Here is a 21,268-nt window from a genome sequence, read left to right as displayed (position 1 = left end):
ACTCTAATGACATTAAAGCCCGGAGGCCAACTGGAGATTAAGAGAGTGATGGAACTGCTGTTGGCTGATGTTCTCCTATGGGTCTTCACTTTTTTGGCAGCCAGTTATTCTAGCACAAACATTTGGGTCAATATGATAACATACAGAACAGACACATATAGAATCCTACAAATGATGTAAAGTGGGAGACAAAGATGGGGGGGGAATTTAAATTTTGGTGGGAGAAAAGTGAAGATTTGGGTGAGCTGAGCTTTGTACTGGATGTGCCATCATAGAGTGTAATATCACAGGTGTGCTATACTGCCTCTGAGCTCCCTCCTCTCTCTAAGCTCTGCCCTCCCCAGGAACCACAGCCAAACCTCCAGCAATTTCCCAAGCTGGAGCTGGCAGCCCTAGACCTTCTGCCTGAGGCCTTGGAGGACTGCAGTCAGTCAGTACAGACAATACTGGGGAATACTGAACAATGGCTGGACTCAGTATAAGGCAGCAGCTTCCTGTGTTTATGTTCATCCCCTTACCTCACCGATCATGCCGTTCCAAAAACCATCCACTATTTTTCCATGTTTCCCGTTTGTCACCAGGTAGAGGTCATAGGAGAACTTCACTGTCTTGGCCAGCTTCTTTAAAATATCAATGCAAAAGCCTTTGCAGCACAGTTTGGTATATGGGGGCTCGTCGCCACTGAAAAAAAAGATACTATAATCACACACAGGCAAGCAATTTAGTTCTTTGTCTCTCACTCCCCCCCCCCCCCCCAACATTGTTGTGTTAGGGCCATTGTCCCACTTAAGTTGCCACTTAAATCCCTAGACCAGCCTTTTTTTTTTTTTTTTTACCTTGGAGGAGCCCCTGAAATATTTTCAGGCTTCAAAGAGCAATGGAATGGGGCCAGAAGTGGTCAGCTGGCCACACCTCCCTGTTATGCCCAAGGAAGACTGCGGGAGGAAATGTAAGGAGGAGGTTTAAGGCAGGAGTAGGCATCCAGGCTTCACGCCCTTTCCCAAATGTGGTAACCATGCAAGAACGCCACCCCCAGGCCAATGAAAACAGCCAGTTCCCTGTTTTCACAGCAATGCCAGGAATATCTGGTGACAAGTAAACAAATGAATCTGTGCAAGCTCAAAAAACAGTTTACTAAAAAAAAATAACTAAAAAAAACCCTTCCTGTTTAGAGAGCAAACAAAGTTCAACATAATTTTTCAACAATATAATATTCAACAAACAGGTCCCAGTGAGTTGCCCTTGTTTCGATATGCTTCATCCATGTAAAACAGGTAAAGGTAAAGATAAAGGTAAAGGTAGCCCCTGTGCAAGCACCAAGTCATGTCTGACCCTTGGGGTGACGCCCTCTAGTGTTTTCATGGCAGACTCAATACAGGGTGGTTTGCCATTCCCTTCCCCAGTCATTACTGTTTTAAAATACAATCTCACAAATGAACGAAAAGAGATATAATTGGCAAATGCTCTAATTCTCTCCGCATCCAGGAACATGCACTGGCAATCGCTCATGGCGTTCCAAAACAATTTACCTCATTCTCTTCCATTTTAGCCTCACAACAAACCAGTGAGGAAGGGCAGTCTGTGAGGGTGTGCCTGGCCCAATGGCACCCAGCAAGCTTCCATGGGAAGACGGGGACTTGAGACTTGGGTGTTCCAGGTTCTAGCCCGATGCTAACCCTGTATACGAAGTAATGGCTCCTGGCTCCATTGCTTTGCTTCAGGTGATTATAACGCAGTCATTGTGATGTGCTTCTTCTGTATCAATGCTGCCTTTATAAAAGACCAGCTACAAAGCAGCGTGGTACTGAATAATGGAGCATGCCCAGCACATAGGACACAATGTTTCCTTGTAAACGAGCTACATCACTTAATCAGCAGCAATCAATGCACCCAAGGGATTGCTCCCTTTACTACACCTCATGGGCATCTCTGTGTGTGTGATGGCATTACAGCAGACAGCCCCCCCCCCCACACACACACACACCAGTTGTCATCAGGCACCTTTTCTTCTTTTGCCCTCCAAGCATTTGTGACATTCTGGAGAACAGTATCCTAGCTACACTGCACGTGGGCCATGTTGTTGGGAGGTGGGAGCGGGGAGACCAACGGAGAGATAACCCACGCTTGGGAGTTCTAAAGAGCAAAATGCAGGTTCTTGTTTGCCTGGGACCATTAGTTGTGCTCATTCCAGTTCCCACATTTTTTGCCACACACAAGTTACTGAGAGTATCTTTGAAAGAGCTGCCTATTCACTTCTGGGCACCATTCAGTGTGCTGTATTGCTTTCAAAGACTTAAAGAATTTGAGACCAGACTATTTCAAGGACTAATTGCTCCCACATTAACTTCCCCATCAGAACCTGCACACTGTGCCCCCCACATTCAGAAATGAGAAGGACAGTAATCAGACACAAGGGCTTTTCAGCAGAACTCTCTCCCCACAGCTGCTCACTTGGCAGCTAAATGAACAAGGTTAACAACACCACCATTTCAAGGCCCACCTTCAAGCTGGAGCTGCTTAAACTGCTGTTCCATATCAGCTGCCAACGTGTCATCACCTGCAAGCCTTTTCATATCGCTGGGCATGGCACATCAGTTTGCTAGCCTGTCAGTGGTCTGTATTCCCCAGTCCTCCCTCCTCGCCTTCGTGGGGCTCATGGAAGGATTTTGGGAAAATGGAGTTCCCACCGCTGCCACCTCAATCACAATTGGGGTGGGGAGGACTTGCAAAATGATTTTTTTGCCATGTTGTGGAAGTTGGAGCATAATAAACCAGTCACAGGTCACTTCACATCCTGACAAGTGGTGAACAGAACCTTGCCGTGATAAGAGTTCCCAACAGTTCTGTCCAGGATGATGCCCGTTTGGACGAGCACAGGCAAAACATGTATTCATCAGGCAGAAAGCCCAGAGTTTAGTCACAGGCATCTTCCATTTAAAGAGAGCCAGTTTGGTGTAGTGGTTAGGAGTGCGGACTTCTAATCTGGCATGCCGGGTTCGATTCTGCACTCCCCCACATGCAACCAGCTGGGTGACCTTGAGCTTGCCCCAGCACTGATAAAACTGTTCTGACCGAGCAATGATATCAGGGCTCTCTCAGCCTCACCCACCCCACAGGGTGTCTGTTGTGGGGAGAGGAATGGGAAGGCGACTGTAAGCCGCTTTGAGCCTCCTTCGGGTAGGGAAAAGCGGCATATAAGAACCAACTCTTCTTCTTCTTCTTCTTCTTCTTCTTCTTCTTCTTCTTCTTCTTCTTCTTCTTCTTCTTCTTCTTCTTCTTCTTCTTCTTCTTCTTCTAAAGGACAGAAAGTGTTGAGGAAGATCTTTCCCTGTCTGACATGCTGGGGAGACAGTCAAAGCAGACAGGACTGAGAGAGATGGATTAGTAGACTGAGTATAAAGTAGCTGCCCACAGTTCTAGCTGCCTGATCAAGTGCTTAGATGTATGCTGTGTTAAGTTACCACTTGGTAAATTGTTTCTCACCCATGAACACTCACAGTAGCAAAAAAATTGAAATGAAAGGGACATTCTAAGCTCCGAAGAAGGACACTCCTAACCTCAAAAGCCTTCAGTACATTTTATAAGTGTCACAAGCTATGAGTTAGAAGATTTTGTGCAACTCTCTAAAGATGGATTTGGAGACATCTCTACTTCCAGTTAATTGGCTGTTCCCTGTTGCCCCTCGGAAGGCAATTTCAGAATCTTTCTTCCTGGAATGGCAGGAATATCTGTTCTGCCAGGTTTCAACTAACATTTATTTAAGAGAAAAAAGTAACTATTCCTTTCCCCTGCAGGCTAGCTGACATAACCTTGATCCACCAACGGCAGAGGTCATCCATGGGTAGGTGATTAATAACGACGGGCACAACTTTCCAGGTTCAGTCCCAAAAGGGACATGTTGCAGGCTGCTTGCCATGAACACCTTTCTGGCTAGCTGACTCCATGGAGCTGCCACAGCCTTGAACCTGCAGGATGGGTCACCACACAAATGCAGTCCTGAAAGTATAATTGATGGGCCAGCTCACCAGCTGGCCTGTTGGGAAAATGTTCCATTTAGAGACACAGAACAGAGTGAGCACTCTGCTCCAGGGGCTTCTCTCTGCATCAGGAGCTACGGGCCAGATATATCCTGCTGAGGGTATTGGAACTAAGCCAGTCTTGTCTAGAGTCACCCAGCTGTCAGTATTTGGACAGTATTTCATCCCTGGCTGAAAACCCTGCCACAAACTCCTCAAAGATTCAACCAGTGAACAGTGTCATCAATTCTTTCTTACAGCTAACTTCTGTCTTTGTCAGCACACACATTTTCCCTGCTAAATCCTTCACAGGAGAAAAAACAGAGATCTCTACTGACTGATAATCATTTCCATAAATCAAGACAACTCCTAATTCAAGAGTCACCCTGGGAAGAGAACAAATGGCACCGCAAACTAACAGCAACTATTCCACCAACCAGCACCTAGCATCCATCATGTCTGTGGAATTTTTATGCAAATTCAATTAATTGTGAGATGCAAATGAAAATGTGATAATTAGCTCCAGTTTTCCAGCTCCAACATACAATTTCATGGTGGCTTTTGGTTCTCTTTTTAAGGAACACACTTCTCTAGAATTGGAACTATGGAAGATTCTCATTTTCTCTCTAGGGCAGATACAAGAGGGTCTATTCCGTCACACACACAATCCCAAAACCTGATGTAAGGAGAGGACTCATAAAATCTTCCTACTAGCTTTGCAGTTCAGTTGAAAGAAGTATATACCCATGAACTGAAAAATTGACTTGTATCTCCCTACTATGCTTCCTGTTGATGTATTTAGATGTTTATCCCATGCCTTTCACCCAAAGGGGACCCAAAGTGGCTCACAAGCTCCTCTTCATCTATTTTTATCCTTCCAATAAGGGTAGGCAGAGAGAAAGAGTGATGAGCCAATGGTCAAACCTGGCCTCCCAAATCTTAACTGGTGTCAGCCAGTATACTATGCTGATATACTATGCTGGCTCTCGCAAGGTTTCCTGTTTGAACTCACCTATCTGCTGCTCCACTTGCGGGGGGAAATTCAGAGATGGTCTCACAGGGGCAGAAATTAGGATCACCTATTCATTCTCACACACACACACTTCAACATGCAACAGACTCGATGGGAGTTAAAAGGAGTCATTGATGAGGTGTTGATCTGTTTACAAAATGTGGCTTATTGTTTACTATGTCCTGGAATGAGAAAATATGTGATAAGAAGTTTCTGTTCATCTTCCACAAACCTTTTTAATTTTGTTCTGTTCCTTTATTTGTTTCTTGGTATGTAAGTTAATTGAAAATGATTATTTTTAAAAAAATGAGGCGGCAGCATAAGAGTTCTGCTCCACTCTTTTCACAGAGACCCTAAATAGTAAGATGTTCTATGTCAGACATACATGCAGGGGGAAAACACAAAGGAGCATTTCTTTGCAGGGGACCACCTCAATAAGGACACTGGACTGTACTCTTTTGGCATGAATATTGGCCACAGCCTTTATTCAAACTGAGCGTGGCAAGCATGGGTGATGGATCTGGTCCTCTTGTGGTCAGCCGACCACAAGTTAGCCTATTTCAGCAGGCCCCTCAACAGGTTGCGTTGGCTAGCCAGCCCGATTACCTGGGCCTAATGGCATGCTAATTAACAGGAGGAGGCAACCTGGAGTGAACCCACTGGACATCTGCCTCTGTTGTGTTCTTCTGCCACCCAGAAATGCCAGCCTTCAACCAGGCTCCGCATCCACACAGTCCCTTAAGGGGGCCCCCAAAACCTGGGGAGGCCAGTGCACAAGCTTGGCCACCCCATAAAAGATCCACTCCATGCTTCCAATCTGCTGGCTGCGACAATTAACAACAAGACAAACAAACAAAATCCTATAACAAACATTATGCCAATGCCTAACAACAGGGAGGGTAGGTGGGCTGTCTCTTCAGGTGCCCAGGAGGGAAAAGAGGTCGAGCCATGTCAGGCCATCTAGCTGGCCCTGCCCCTCTGGCACCACCCAGACACAAGATGCCACCCAGGGGATGCCGAGGCTGGGAGTTCTCTCCCACCAGCCAGGTCCTTCTCGGCACTTCTTTCCCCGTGGCAGCAATGGCCCCTTCAGTGAGCCTCAGGGACGAATTCCTTTATAACATAAATATTTGTAGACTACAGCCCACCTCAACAGCATCTGAAGTGTCTCCTTCGTTGGTAGAATTACCGACTATATATTTGGTATAGCTGTTAGACTGTTGGTCTTGGACCATTTAATTTTGTTTGCAATATCTTTTTCACTTTTTGGTAGTAGTCCTTGGTAGTATTCTTATTAACAAGGTTACATTGTCAGCTTCCAAAATTGCAAGATATGTATAGTTTTTTTCAACATCCACTGTTTTGTCGTTTTTTTGGCATCTTGACTTCCTTTGTATTCAATGATCTTTCCTCTATTCAGTGCTAATGCTGCATATTTGTTAAGGCCAAATTCCATGAATATCCTTGCTGAATATTCAAACCGTATTTAGTAAAGAATCAATCTCTGATGATGACTTTCCACACATTTTCAACTCATCTATATACAATAAGTAAGAAATTCTGGGGCCTGTCTTTGAAAGTTGATATCTTAGGCCTGTGCTGTTTATTGTGAATGGTATTTAGGCAATGACAAAGAGCAATGATGATAGTGAGTTTCCTCGGGAAATTCCTCATTCGATTCACTATCAACCTGGCGTTTCATTTAGTTGTGGCTTTTTTGATAAACATGACAGTTTCACTCATGCCTACCATTTCCAGTGTTTCCAGTGTGAGGGGTGAATCAAATGCCTTCTTGTGATCAATCATAGCAACATTCAGGTTTGTCTTCTGCATTTTACAATTTTGTAACATCAGTTAGAACCGGAGCATGTGGGAGAGAGATGGCCAATCCAGAAGAGGTACAGTGAGAAGATACGAAGCAACCCCTCCCTCCCACCAATAAACCAACCTTAATTTGAATATGAATGAACCCTGCAGTAATGCTGGCCTTCTACTCATGCCCTCATTTACCTCTCAGTGTAGTTGGTCTGCTTCCGGCAGGGGACAGTATTGCGTATGCACACGCCTGTGTTCGGATCTGTGTTCTCCACAATTACAAAGGGCCTCTCCTCTAGGGTAGCCACTGTGAGGTGGCGATTGTCTGCCATAGGCTGCAGGAAAGATCCATAGCGTGGCCACACCGGATAATTCATCTGGATGATCCCCTTCTCCCATTTTCCCACCTGGAGAGTAGTGGAGAATAAGAGAGAGTTCAAAACCATGCAAGAAATGCCCTCTGTTATTGATATATCTTTGCCGTCCAAATGGCTGGTTACTCCTGGACAAGGTTTGTGATGGGGGAAGGAGACTCTAAGAAGAGCTAAATCTCTTTACAGCTTTACAGGTCAAAGGATACCAGCACTCTGAAATATGCCCTGAAGGCTACAGGAAGCCAATATGATCTGTGGAGCAACAAAAGCTGCTGCTGCTGCTGCTGCAGCTGCATCTTTCGCCAGGTCTGGACAAAAACACCTGCAACTGGCAGACAATCATACCCAAGAACAATTTGCCGCACAATTCGATTATAAGATCAGCAGGCATTCTGGGGCAGTTTATATTCAGTCTGTTTTGTACAGAAGTGTAAGACATAAGTTTTGTTTCTCTTTCTGATTGAATGAAAACAATTTTAGGACTCAAACGCCTTCTGCAATTGGTTCTTATGAGTTATTGCTTATTTTTGGAGGGGGGGGAACATTGTAGTATTAGCTTTAAACCTGCTGGGTTTTAAAAGGACACAACATAAATTGGCTAGATATAATACATACAGAGATTGAACATCAACATCAACTGGCTGTAACCCCTGGAAGGAAGAATGGAGCAAAGTGTATTGAGTTTTTCTTTGATTTTGTAACATTTGCCTAACGCCAGCCACTAGGTGGAATGCATGTGAGCCTGTTGCTAACCCCAGGTCTGCTGCTCCCCATCTGCTACCTCTTTTGGAGCCCTGGTTATTGGGAATTACAGCCAACAGCTGACTCATGCGCTTTCCAGAAAGCTTGGAGGCTGGCATTAGAAATGTTTTGTTGGAGAAACAAGACCTTATTCCTTGTCATTTACAACACGAGCAAACAGTTGACTGTGAGATGGATTGAAGAACTCACTCCACACAAACATGCACTGAAAACAAGGTCAGGCCTAGCTCTTTTAATCATGTTTTAGCCATCATTATGAATGCATAATGGTGATTAAGGGCTATTATGGAAAACTAATACAAGTGAGTATATAATGAGTGAGAATCAAGATTTCTGCAAGATCAAAACTGAAAAGGGATATGGTATAGTAATAACATCGTGTTCTGGTATATTGGAGTGTTCTGAATTAAGAAAATCATAAGTCATAATAATATTACTAGAATTTTGTTGAAATTATTTATTTCATTTTTCATTTATTTATGTTTTTATATAGTGATCTAACAAAAGCTATATCTAGTATCTAATGATGAACATGTCACCAGAATGCAGGGTCAAAAAATCTAAACAAGGAGACATGTACAGATGGAAGGTTTCGCCACAAACCTGGGAAAATGTAAAAACATGGGGAAAGGGGGGAGGAGTTAGCCCCAAACTGGACTTAGAGGGGGAAAAGAAATCTTACAATATAGCAGTGTAAGATCTCAGCTGCCATTGCTGTGAAGTATAAAGAAAAAGGCAGCTGCTGATGGTGATGTGGTGCCAAGGGGTGATACAGATGGTAGTGGTCCAGAGAAGATGATGGGTGGACAAATATAAGGTAGACAAGGGGTGACCATTGGCATTGGGACAAGTAAATGGCAGCTGCTGCTGTTGTAGGGGGGAAAGGAAGAAAAAACTCGGCAGATGGTCAAGACAGCCAGCAGCAGCTTGGAGATAATAGCTGTTGCCACCCATACCACAAAAAGAATACCGAAATAGAGCAAAGGCTAGGACAGAAGAAGGCATGTGGGGAAGAAGGTCAGCAATTGTTAGTAGCCCTTCAATAATATTGCACCAGTATTGAACTTACACTGACTGGCAAATATGGATTCTGGAAGATAATGACCATTTCTGCACAGAGGGGTAAAAGGTGAACTTGCAAAGGTGGGATGGTAAATCTTGCATTTGCAGCCCTCCTCATGGGAAGACCCCTCTTGCATTTTCCTTCTGCCCCATTGTGGCTTTTTGCCTCCTGACGAGGCTTCAAGAGAAAGCAAAACAAACTTCTCCTTCTGCTCCTTGACTTGTCAGTAACATCAAGCCACGAATCACAGCACAGCAGTTCTCCTATGGACAAACTCCCCCCCCCCCTCGAGCCCTGAACTTTTTAAAAAGGCACTTCCACGTTGCTGTATGGTAATGGCACAACACAGATGCATTTTTAATAAAAATCAACACTGCCGTGTTGTTATGGAAAAATGCCAGACCGATACCGCATTCCGGCGCCCTTTGGGAATTCGTGTTCTTTTGCACTTTATTTCTGCCTGGGTGGATTTCTGAGATGCTGAACATGGTCCCTGGAGCCTAAAAAGACATTTTGTGTTGATGGTTGGCTTAAAAACAAATTGCCAAGACCCCTGTATGATCAGGAGAAGGCTGCCCGATCATCCACCCACCACCTCTTTCCCAGCCTGATCACCTTCCCTTCTTTCCCAGCTCATTCCCCACCTCCAGAAAACAGAAAAGGGGCTGTGTTTTGTCTACATGGTCCCCAAAAGACTACGGATGCTTTAAACAATATTTTATTTCATCGTTGACAATGTAGGTTTGTGGTCACATTGCAACATGGACCGTGCCATATTAAAAAAATTACTCGGATCAGGAAATGGAGAGGGTAAGGCAGGTGTGGGGGTGGGACAATGCTGCAGAGACTATTATGTCTTCCCCCCTCCATATGGGCTTGCTTCTGGTTGCTCAACTGTTTGCTCACCAATGGTACGCATGATTTAGGGTTGTACATCCAGTTTTGGTGATTTTCCAAATTGCATTTTTAAAATGGCCCAAACTCAACCCAACTGCTGGACACCCTCGAGATGCAGGCAATGAGATGTAGACGGGGCTCTAAAAGCTGCCAACATTCAAAGGCTGTTCAGGGGCAACTTCCTCGTGTGGCAATGGTCAATGTCAGCTACCTCTGAAACTGACCCAAGTTGCAAAGGTCACTCCAAAACAGGATTGAAAGCACAAGCACCAAACAATTGTCATGCCTCTGAGAATTTTCCAGGCTCATTAGATTAGATCAGGGGTAGTCAAACTGCGTCCCTCCAGATGGCCATGGACTACAATTCCCATGACCCCCTGCCAGCATTTGCTGGCAGGGGCTCATGGGAACTGTAGTCCATGGACATCTGGAGGGTCGCAGTTTGACTACCCCTGGATTAGATCATTATAAGGCCACAGGGGCTGATTAACAGTTAGCTTCTTTCCCCACCTAAAAACAGGTATGCATATCCATTAGACCATTGGTCCCCAACCTTTTTATCAATGGGGACCGGTCAACGCTTGACAATTTTACTGAGGCCCGGGAGGGGGGGAGTCTTTTGCCAAGGGACGTCGCTGCTGCCTGAGCCCCTGCTCCACTTGCTTTCCCCCCGGTGCCCCTGACTTCCCGCCATCTGCTGGGGGGCGCTGCCAGCAGCAGCTGCGCAGTGCCATGCCGAGGGCGAGCCCCAGCCATAGCGGCCGCTGGAGAACACCAAAGGTGAGTTGGCGGCAGAGTGGAAGGGCAGCCCCCGAGGCAGCAGCCAGGAGGAGGATAAGGAGGAGCCATGGCCCGGTACCGACTGATCTACGGACCAGTCCCGGTCCCCGGACTGGGGGTTGGGGACCACTGCATTAGACAATAGTCTGTCCAAGAGAAGTTGTGCTAATTTCATCAACTTCTAAAACCCCTTCCTTCCATCCACACTCAAAAGAGATCCAAAGACTAATTGCCTGCTCCACTCTAGCTATTTCCCATCCTAGGTCATCAAGACACATACCTTTAATTCTGCCCTGGTAGAACAATCATGGTCATTGTTTTTGTTCCTGGGAAACTTCCAAAGTCCCACCTTGGGCTTTCTCCTCACTGTCTTTGTCACACACAGAAATCACCAAAATTGAATATAAAGGAAGAAAAAAGGCTAAATGTTGAGCGATTTGAAATATAATTTCAAAGAATTTTGTATTATTGAGGTCACTTTGAAAAACTTAAGCAATCAGAACGGGGTCCCAGGTATTCAATAAACCTGTTTTTCTGAAACTTCTTCAGGGATTGCTTGCTATTCTCCATATGGAGATTCTTTTTAACAGTAATAGTTATCACCTTGGCAATTGCTCCTGAATGATGGGGTTTCTCTAAGGCTTGCCCCTATTAAAATTCCCCTCAATAAAACCACTTTATTTCAGATTAGTTTATTTGTTTCTAAGGGAATAACCCTCGTATACACTGGTGAAGATCGGTAGTTACCCCTCTTATTAGCTAAATCCCCCCCATTCCAATATCTAATTTGGGTAACGCATGAATAGTGGCTCTGTGACCACCATCCAGCCTCTCTAAGTACCCTGGAAACATTTAGACTTCAGGCATAATGGGACTTCCTGGAAGAAACTTGTGGTTAGGAGTTCATATGTGGGGCTGACTTAGTGTGCATGATTCTGTCAAAGGACTGACTTTTCCTTTTTATTTCCAGCATGTGTCATTCAGCCATTCATATTGGCACATACTGTCTGTGAAAATGTCTGTGAGGTTTAGTAGAACATAAAGGGGTGACACATGTTTGGTTCCTTGGAGGTCATCCCCTTTAGGGCTTTCAGAGTTGGTTGGTTTTGTGCTAAGGCACATATAGATAAATAGGGAGTCTTCACTTAGGATAAAGAAGGGCTTTCTCAGAATTTGGGCTGTGAGCCATCATTTTATGCTCAGTAGTGGGAGGGAGTTCCTATTGCCACGGCACTTTAAATACCCTAAGGATTGTTCCAGATGAGAATAATTTTAACTGTGCATCTGGTGTGGGTTTCAGCAATTTGTCTGGTTGTGGAGCAAGATACTCTTCCCTTCTGAAAAATTAGCCTTCTGAATTTAGACTAGTTAGAATTCTGTTTGGTTTCAAATCATCTTCCTTCCAATGTGACAAAGTTAAGTTTCTTAGACTTTGTTTCCTCCTTCTCACTCTACCAAATAGTTGAGTCAAATTTCCGTTAAGATTGAGGTGAATCCTTCCCATCCCTGAGCTAATGTCCTCATTCAGACTTTCTCTTGTAGGAGAAAAACCATGAGAGAGTAGAATGTTCAAAGGCTTGCTTGGACAAGTTAGAGAAATTGGTGACCAAGAAAAGGATGAACCCATGGGAGTTGGACTCCTTCAGATTCCCCAACCCCCTGCAGATACTATGCAACACTGGCTAGGGAGACCATGGCCGGGCTTGAGCTTAGGCAGCTCTATCAGTCTTGAGCTTAGGCTCAAGAGTCAGACAAACTGCAGGTGGAACGCTTTGATCTGGTCACAGGAAAAAACGGTTACACAATAGTAGCACAGGAGACTAAGAAACAGTTAGAGAAGGCCAAAGCAAGAGCTGAGGCCACAGAGAAAAACGTAGTAAAATCAGAGGAACAAAAGATTCAGGTACAACATGCAGAGTAGTACCCAGTGCACCCATGTTAGCCACTAGGTGTGCCAAAATGAAATAGCCACCCTAAAACAGCAGTTAGGGCTCCAAACAGCTTGCTAGTTCAACCTGAGACTCTTACCAGTTTGCAAGAGGAAGCAGTCCCTAAAAGCCCTATAAACCCTGGCTGTAAAAATTCAGTCCCACTTCACCCAATCAACATTGAGACCGTAGAGACGCACGCTGTCAGTGATAGAACACAATGTCAGGAAATCCAGGAGACAGTTTCCTGGAAGGCCACTGAGCTCGGCCCCTTTGATCAGGACACTGGTATTGCAAGGCTGACCATCAGTTCCCATTCGCCTCCCACCACGAACGGCAAGGACCTAAAACCATTAGCCAGGCTCTGTGCCTCCAGTGTAGACACCCCTGCCACCTGTGACCTCACGTCACTCAGTTTCATTTGGTAGATCATCTAACTCATGCAACTGGTTTGGCCCAAGCAAGCCACTGTCATGGAGTGCCAGGCTCCAAATGAAAACCCCACGTCCTGTGTGGCCAGGAAGGAACACCTTGCCACCATTGCAGAATGGGTCCCATAGTACAATGGGGCTTCCTTCCCTTGTCAGTTTCATTGGTCACCTGCTTGTAAAATATTCATGGATCGAAATTGAACTGCAATTCATAGAAATCTTTTCCAGCTTAAAAAAACCTCAGACAAAGGACTTCAAATTTATTGCTGAGATACAACTCCAAATTTCAAGGATTGCAAATAGAAAACTGTGCTAAGGGTGCTTATTGTAATGCACCTTTCAGCCCCCTGTCTTTAATAGACAGAATGATGTGATTCTGATTAGGGCTGCACTCTAAGGTTACTGCTAAGGAGAACCAAGAAGACCAGACTCAATTTGTGACATCTGGATGTCAATAAAATATGAACTATCTGATAAGCTTCTCAAATTCTGTCCAGTCTAAATTAGGTTGTAAAAATTTAAACTTTAGTACCTGATGTTTCTTACTACTGAGACAGGAAATATGTGAAATGAGGATTATCCATTATTTTTCAACACTTCAATGATATCATAGTTTAATTAGAAGCAGGTAAACTGGATAATTCAACTTGTACCTTTCAAACTTTCTTTAGATTTTATTCACAAAAGAAATGTTACTGTTGTTAAAAGACTATTAAGGGAGACACAAGTGCAGCTAACCATCACAAACACAATCATATTTTGACTGTGTATATAGGCCTATGCTAACAGAACCATAGTAAAATCTGTTATGATACACAAGAGAGCATTTTGACAACTAAAGATGATCATATGATAAATAAATAGCATAAGCAGAAAACATTTACAGAAATAGAGTTTTCTTAATTAACACCAGTATTATTCCACAGACAGCCTTTTATCTTTTCCAAAGCAGTTTATGGCAGTCTTCCAAACAGAAGGGGAATCCTGAGTTGATATAGTTAGTAATACACGTTTATCAAATAGGGCCCATGACACGCTCTCACCCCCAATGCACATGTGCAATGAAATGTTTTGGCATCTTAAGTGTTTGGCTGTCTTCCCACTTGAAAGGTGGGGGGAAATTAGCAAGGGCCAAACATCCAACTGCAGGGAGGAAGGCACACCACGGAAATGTGCTCAACAATAAAGTATTTGATTATATGAATGGACTTCATCATAGCCCAACTGAGAATAGAGTCCCATTGACTCAGGCAGTCTGAATACTTTAATAGGGCCCGATGAATGCATGGCCCATCTGCTTCAGTCTTCTGCAACATCCTGGTACATCTGAGCACATGGTACAGCTCAAGAGCACATGCATAATAAAACATTCTAAACAGGTAAAAAACATTCCACTGTGAATCAGGTCTCTTACTACAGAGGGCCACAAATTAATGCTGAGAATTAGAAATATGTTGACCAGACAAAAGCATAAGACTGGGACCCTAATAAGAATATATGTTTAAATATTAATTGAAAAATTCAACATGTCAGGATATATATACAGCACTAGGTCTTTTGCTCCTTCTACATGTGAAGTGTGATACCTGGGAAAGCTACAGTCCTATGTCAGGAAATCAACACTGAGTGACCGTTTATGCTCTGAGAACTTCACTGCCCCAGCTCCTGTGCAGGAGGCTTCCCCGTGTGCAGGAGGCTCCCTCGTGTGGGTGCAGGATGAGGTGGGGCAACCAGCCATGACTAAAACTCCAGCCTGCAGCCTGGCATGAAACCTCCAGTGCGTAAACGGTCAATGTGAAGTATATTGAGACAACTCAATTTGAGTTCATGTCAGTATGGCTTTTTCCATTCATTTTCAAAACCAAAATATAATTTATTGCCAAGTCATCAGAGTTCTCTGCAAGATCTTTTCGACCTACATCTCAAAAATATAACTTGTTTAAACCAATTTGCCTTCACATAATTTGGCCACTTATTAATTTAATTCAATTCCATGCGAGTGAAAAACTATGAAGCACTCTTGCGCAAACAAGGACATCTCAATGCACCCGTCCTATTGAGTTACGTGTCCCATAGTATCTGATATATTATCAAGGCATTGTAAATTAAATAAATTAGTTGTATAACACTGAATAAATGAATCCAGAATTTCATTTCATGGTGCTTCAATTTGTTTATGAAATGAAATTAAATTGCCATACCAATTTGGAAGAAAAAAAGCTCCATACACAGCTCTATCAGTCAGATGAACTGTCACAATGGCAGAAAGCAGCAACGCTGATAAACATACTGGGAAGGACAAGTAAAGTGGCAGCTGTGGACCTCCATGCATCCTTAAGTTTAGAATTCAGCTGTTTATTCTTTCTTCCTCTCTCTTATCCTCTCTTCCCTCTGCTGTGTAGATACATGGCCCATGAAGCTGCCTTATACCAAGTCAGACCACTGGTCAGAATTGCCTGCTCTGAATGGCAGCAGCTCTCCAAGATCCCACATAGAGGTTTTCCCACCACTTGCAGATGCTGGAGACTGAACCTGGAGTTTGCTTAATGTAACACAGATGAGCTACTGAGCCATGGACACTCCCCATGGCATAGGTCACCAAGAAATCCTAGTCAGGCAATCTGAGGATTGAACTACGGAGAATCACAACTGCAGATTGAGAAAGAAGCATTCTAACATGGTCTCATGCTTGTACACCTAGAAAAGACAATTAAGAAGAAGAAGAGCTGAAGGAGTCTCAAAGTCACTTACAATTGGCTTCCCCTCTTCTCCTCACAGCAGACACCCTGTGAGGTAGGTGAGCTATGAGAGCTTCAAGAGAGAACTGTGACTGGCCCAAGGTCACCTGGCTGGCTGCATGTGGAGAAGCGGGAAATCAAACCAGCTCTCCAGATTAGAGGCTACCACTCTTAACCAATACACCAAGTTGGCTCTTAAATCCCACTACCACAAATTATGCAGTTGAGTTTCCCGCATTTGAGGAAATTGCAGGAGTGCAATAGATGAGCCTCACACTGGAAAAACCTACTTTGTGATCAAGGAGGTAAGAACAGGTAAGAGCAAGGAACCCTTACCATCTTCCAGAGCCGATGCCGATTCAGTGAAATCACCGCCATGGTAGGCCTGATCAAGTAGCCGCCTTCGTTAAATGAGAAATCCCTCTGCTCCCAAGTCACATTGAGCAAATGCCTGTTGAGAGGAAATGGAAAGTATTGCTGAAGGGAAAGTGTTAAGCATTTGATTGCCTGGCTTCTCAAGAATAATACACTCAGCTCTTCCTTTTTCTGGCTAGTGCTTCTCATCAGTCTCTCCTATGCTGATGTGAGCTTCATAATTTCACAGTAAGATGGCTAAGGTGCATTTTACAGGGTTGAGACCATTTTTCCCCCAGGGAAGTGAATGGTGAACAGGAAGATATTTAATGGAAGATGTACCACCTTGCAACTGTTGGTAGGAGAGCTGTTTTCTTAATCCATCAAAACTGCATCTTGCTCAGGAAACATACATGGAGTTATTTTCGTAACAATTTTGCAAGGTAGGCTGAGAAAAGTGTTTGGCCCAAGGTCAAAGTTTGAGTCCAGTGGCATCTTTAAGACCAACAAAGTTTAATTCTAGGCATAAGCTTTTTACTACCCGAAAGAGCAGCCTACCATCACCTTCCCTTCCTCTCCCCACAACAGACACGCTGTGAGGTAGGTGGGGCTGAGAGAGCTCTGAGAGAATGGCCCAAGGTCACCCAGCTGGCTGCATGTGGGAAAGCACAGAATCAAACCTGGTTCTCTGGATTAGAGGTGGCTTCTCTCAACCACTACACAAGCTGGCTCTCAACAAGACAAAAAGGACTTGCAGGCAGAAATCCTTTCTGTAGAGAGAAGGGTCCCACAATATTCCAAGCAATATTCTTTCTCTGTAACTTTCCCATGACTTTTGGAGGGATTGGTGGAGTCCTTTCTCTGCTGGCTATTTCCTCTTCAAAATTCCTGCCCCCTCAAAACAACTGCTTTCCTTTTATAGGAGACAAGACACAGAGACATGTCCCCTGTCCCCTTCAAGGGGCTGAAGCAAATTAGAAAGCATATTTGTGAGGAAATACTACAGGTGCTTTTCCTCCAATGGAGCTTCCAATGATTGCTCTCCTTTTTTAAACAACTGAGAGGTGAGTCAGAATGACCGTTTATGCACTGGAGGTTTCATGCTGGGTTGCAGGCTGGAGTTTTAGTCGTGGCAGGTGGCCCCACCTCTTCCTGCACCCACACGGGGGAGCATTTGGCCCAGTGCACCTCATCTGCCCCCTATTTGTGTTCCTGCATGAGACCTGGGGCAGTAAAGTGCCCAGTGCATAAATGGTCTATGATACACAATTTGACCAAGTGACACACAGTAAAATCCATGCCCTTTGGCTTCCCTGATCCCAATGTTCAGGCACTCATGAACAGATAGGTTGGGATAGAAGCAATCTTCCAGTACAAACCTCTTGTCTTCCACCTCACTTGGTAGTGAAGTGCCTCCTTAAAAATGTGAATACCAAATCTATGACCCATGAATTAGAACAGAATACTAAGAAGCAGAGGCAAATTAGTCAATGTCATGTGCTGTCTAGTAAGAACACTATCCCTGTCCCAGAAAACAGTCTATTACACTTCACATGAAGAGCATTTTTCTTTTCCCAAAACAGCCCCTTCCATTCCTCTTAGCCATCTTCCAATGGATTCTATCTTCTAAGAGATTCCAAGACTGCTACAACCATGTTTTGGATTCTCAAACTGTTCCGCTAGCATCACCAGTATCACTGATTAACACATGGTTTATACCCACAGAATGCTTTCAGGATGATGCTACTACTCATCAATGCCCTAGAATTACAGAACCCCAAGTGGAAGTTGTAGTTATATGACCAAGCATTGCTCCAAAAGTGTGAATCTGGAAATTAAACAATGTTTCACACACTGTTGGCTTCTTTGTATTGTTCAATTTAGCTTGGTCTCTGGTTCATATCACATGTCCCTGACTTTGCCTCCTCTTTTATTCTCCCTCTTGGAGGGCATGCTGCCCCTTTTTGCAACTTTGGCGATGAATAAGAGTGACCAAAAGGAGGAAAAAAGAGAAATTAGAGATTAGGCAAACATGGAAAGGCCCGATTAAAAGGCTGACTGTTCCAACTGGTAGGAAACAAAAGGGAAGCTGGATTACTTCTTACCTCTTTTGTTTTACCTGGAACTTTGACCTTGCACTTGTACTGCAGGTCTAGAAAGGTTGTTTCTCACATTACAGAAATAACAAGCATGCTGTGTGTTCACCATTCAAAGCACTTGTGATGTGTGAATATATGACATTTATGCTATCAGAAGAAAATATTGGTAGAAGGCAAGGCCAATTGTGAGTCTTCACAGCTGGCAAAATGGACATCTGTACCTGTTTCACATAATTATGGAGTTGATCATTAGGGTTGTGCCGGATTTCAAATATACACATTTTCAGCATGAAAGTGTACTCCAAGGGTTTTGTAGGTTTTTTAGTGGCTATTCACTGCTCCAGCCTGTCTCTGCACCATTTTTTCCCACTAGGACTCACTTTTAACATATTCCAACCAATTAGATTATGTAGAAAGTCCAAGGGCTTCATGGTTGATATACAGAAACATAAATCTGTCTATCTGCTGATGACAGAGATCTCTTATATTGCCCTCACTCTGAAATGGAGCGCAAGAAAGAGTAAGTCTTGAGTTGCTTCAACACTACGATTTTGGAGGAATTGCAAGTGCAACATGACCTTAGCTCTTTCCAAGCATGTTTCCTGTTTCCCTTTTAAGTCACTGCAAACATAAACCACTGTGCTCTGACTTAAAGGGGAAACAAGCCCCTTTATGTATGAAAGCTCTGCTTGCAGCCAATCCAAAAGAGGCAGTGCAAGAAAGCCATCTTATCAGCTCTTTGGGGCCAACATGACAGGAAGAAGTTGGTGGGGAGGGGTGGCGGCAGCAGTGAGCAGCACAGTGACAAAACATGTGGCTTCCATCCTGACATGCCTTCCCCTTGTACGTGAACTGCTTTTGCAATGGGAGCAAAGCTCTTGGTCTTGTTGAGCTGAAACACTCATTTCATTGCGATGCAAATCCATCAGCAATGTGTAGCAAAGGAAGGTGTCTTGGTCCATTTGCCATGCTTGCACACATCCATGCTCCCCATCCATGCTCCCCACCTGCTCCTAAATAGCAGGAAATACCTCCTTTCACAATATTCCACAAAGAACTGCCAAGCCTCGAGGGAACTTCTTTTGTGTGGCACTTCCAACTACAGGTTGGGAAATTCCTGAAGATTTGATGGTGGATCCTGGGGAGGGCAGGTTTGGGAGAGGAGAGGGATCCCATTGGGGTATAATGTCATAGAATCTACCATCCGAAGCAGCCACTTTCTCCAGGGGAAAGGATTTCTGTTGTCTGGAGGTCATTGGTAATTCCAGGAGATCTCCAGGCCTTTCAATATTGAATATTGCCCTTCAAAACAGCAGGCTTTTTTTTTCTGTACCATTTTTGGCTACCCCTGCTGATACACTATTGTTTTGTTTTGCCAACTTGGAGGATGGCAACCTTTCTTTTATGGGGCAGAAGGATTTACGAAAAGTTCTATTTAGCAGTGTTCACTGTGAAAGGAGAAGCTGCATTTCCAGCATGTTCACTGATTGCTCACATTTACCCCAAATTATCCTCACTTTTCTTTCCTTGTATTCTTTCCATTTGTTGTTTGCCCCACTAGACAGGGGTGGTCAAACTGTGGCTCTCCAGTTGCCCATGGACTACAATTCCCATGTGCCTTTGCCAGCTGTGGGATCTGTAGTTCATCAACATCTGGAGAGCCAGAGTTTGGCTACCCTTGCACTAGGAGAACCATCATGCTCTTCAGTTCACTAGTGGCTATAAACAACAAAACCTGCTGGGAGATGTAATCATTTAGGACAGAAAACTGGGGATCATTCTGCACAGAAAAAAAAAACCCTTAGGCCAACGCAATGGCATAACGCTAAAAAAAATGCACCTCCCAGAATTCCTCACCTGCTGGTTCCTCTGCTGCCATCTTGCACTTCCTGGCATTTCACACGCCTGCTTGAAATGGCGGAAGAGGGGAATGTGCTATACATGCTCCTCTCTTCCACCTGTCAATCAAGACAGGCTGCCAATCACCTTTCTCCCTCTTTTAAAGGGACCACAATGCCCGCTATTTTTCTTAATGAGACTTATTCGTTTACAGGCATATGCGTTATTCATGGATGCATAGGACTCCTTTCACTGCAATCCCTCTTGCAATCCAGTGCCTTGAAGCTTAAAAAAATGGGGTGGATTTATTGTTGTTGTTGTTATTATTATTATTATTATTATTTTGGTGGGGAAGAAACATGCTTTATGGGCAAATTGGTGGGGAAAGGTCTATTTTGTGCTCTGCCTGGGCGATTGTGTGTCTATTCGTTAATCCAGGCAGTTTTTTTTTAAATAAAAAGAAAGCCCTATTCCGGGTTAAGAGAGAGGGTGGCGGGTTCAAGGGCAGGCACTGGAGCTGGAAATCTCGTTACTTTGGAAACACACGTGTCTTGTGTGAGTGACTTGCTGACTGCTCTCATCCTGATAGCGCTACATGGCAGGGGTAATCCAGTTTTGTGGATTCCCTTGCAAGCACTTTAGAATGGAGGATGTAGCTGCCGGTTTGCAGATGTAACACTGGATGTTTACGATGTCGTGCAAAACACAAAAAATATGGTGTTTGCAAAAGGTAAGACTCACTTTTTCAATCGGGTGCGGAATGGTCCTGGAAATTAGTTGAGTTCTGGCCTGGGTCTAGGCTGCCTTACTGGGTCTAGGCTTCTTAACAAGTTGCAATGACCTTTGCTAGGATCTACAGTGGACTCAGTTGCTAGATACAGCAAAAGCCTTTAGATTGTAATTTTCTTGAGGCAGAGACTTGTCTCTATTTTCCCCTTGAGTTACTCTGTAAAATATCATGGTCTCTGTAAAATATCATTGCACTAGACAACTGCACCTCCAGGATGTTTAAGGAACCTGATGAACTTCTCTGCCTGGATTTGAGACTCTTTCAAAGGAAAGAGAAAATAAAATGGCAACAGGAAGAAGCTTGAATAAGTTTCACATATTTCTGATAAAAACTCAGAAAGCATTGCTGTGGCATTTTCTGCATCTGACTA

The 21,268-nt window shown here is 44.1% G+C and overlaps 1 protein-coding gene across 2 annotated transcripts in view; it reads right to left on the bottom strand.

Moving 5' to 3' along the window:
- GRIN2C (glutamate ionotropic receptor NMDA type subunit 2C) overlaps positions 1–21,268 on the bottom strand; it is a 106,181-nt gene that overhangs the window by 42,025 nt on the left and 42,888 nt on the right. Inside the window, exons 4-6 of one of the 2 annotated variants that reach the window (XM_077327888.1) lie at positions 16,153–16,267; positions 7,039–7,250; positions 519–696 (exon numbers count right to left, since the gene is read on the bottom strand). In XM_077327888.1, coding sequence (XP_077184003.1) covers positions 519–696; positions 7,039–7,250; positions 16,153–16,267 — 505 coding nt within the window. The remainder of the gene's footprint in view (positions 1–518; positions 697–7,038; positions 7,251–16,152; positions 16,268–21,268) is intronic. The other variant, XM_077327889.1, reaches the window with a different exon arrangement.

The sequence above is a fragment of the Paroedura picta genome, chromosome 3 (genome assembly GCF_049243985.1).
Source record: "Paroedura picta isolate Pp20150507F chromosome 3, Ppicta_v3.0, whole genome shotgun sequence".
Classification (NCBI taxonomy): Eukaryota; Metazoa; Chordata; class Lepidosauria; order Squamata; family Gekkonidae; genus Paroedura; species Paroedura picta.
Note: the sequence above shows the minus strand (reverse complement) of the source record. Positions and strands in the feature narration are given on the sequence as shown.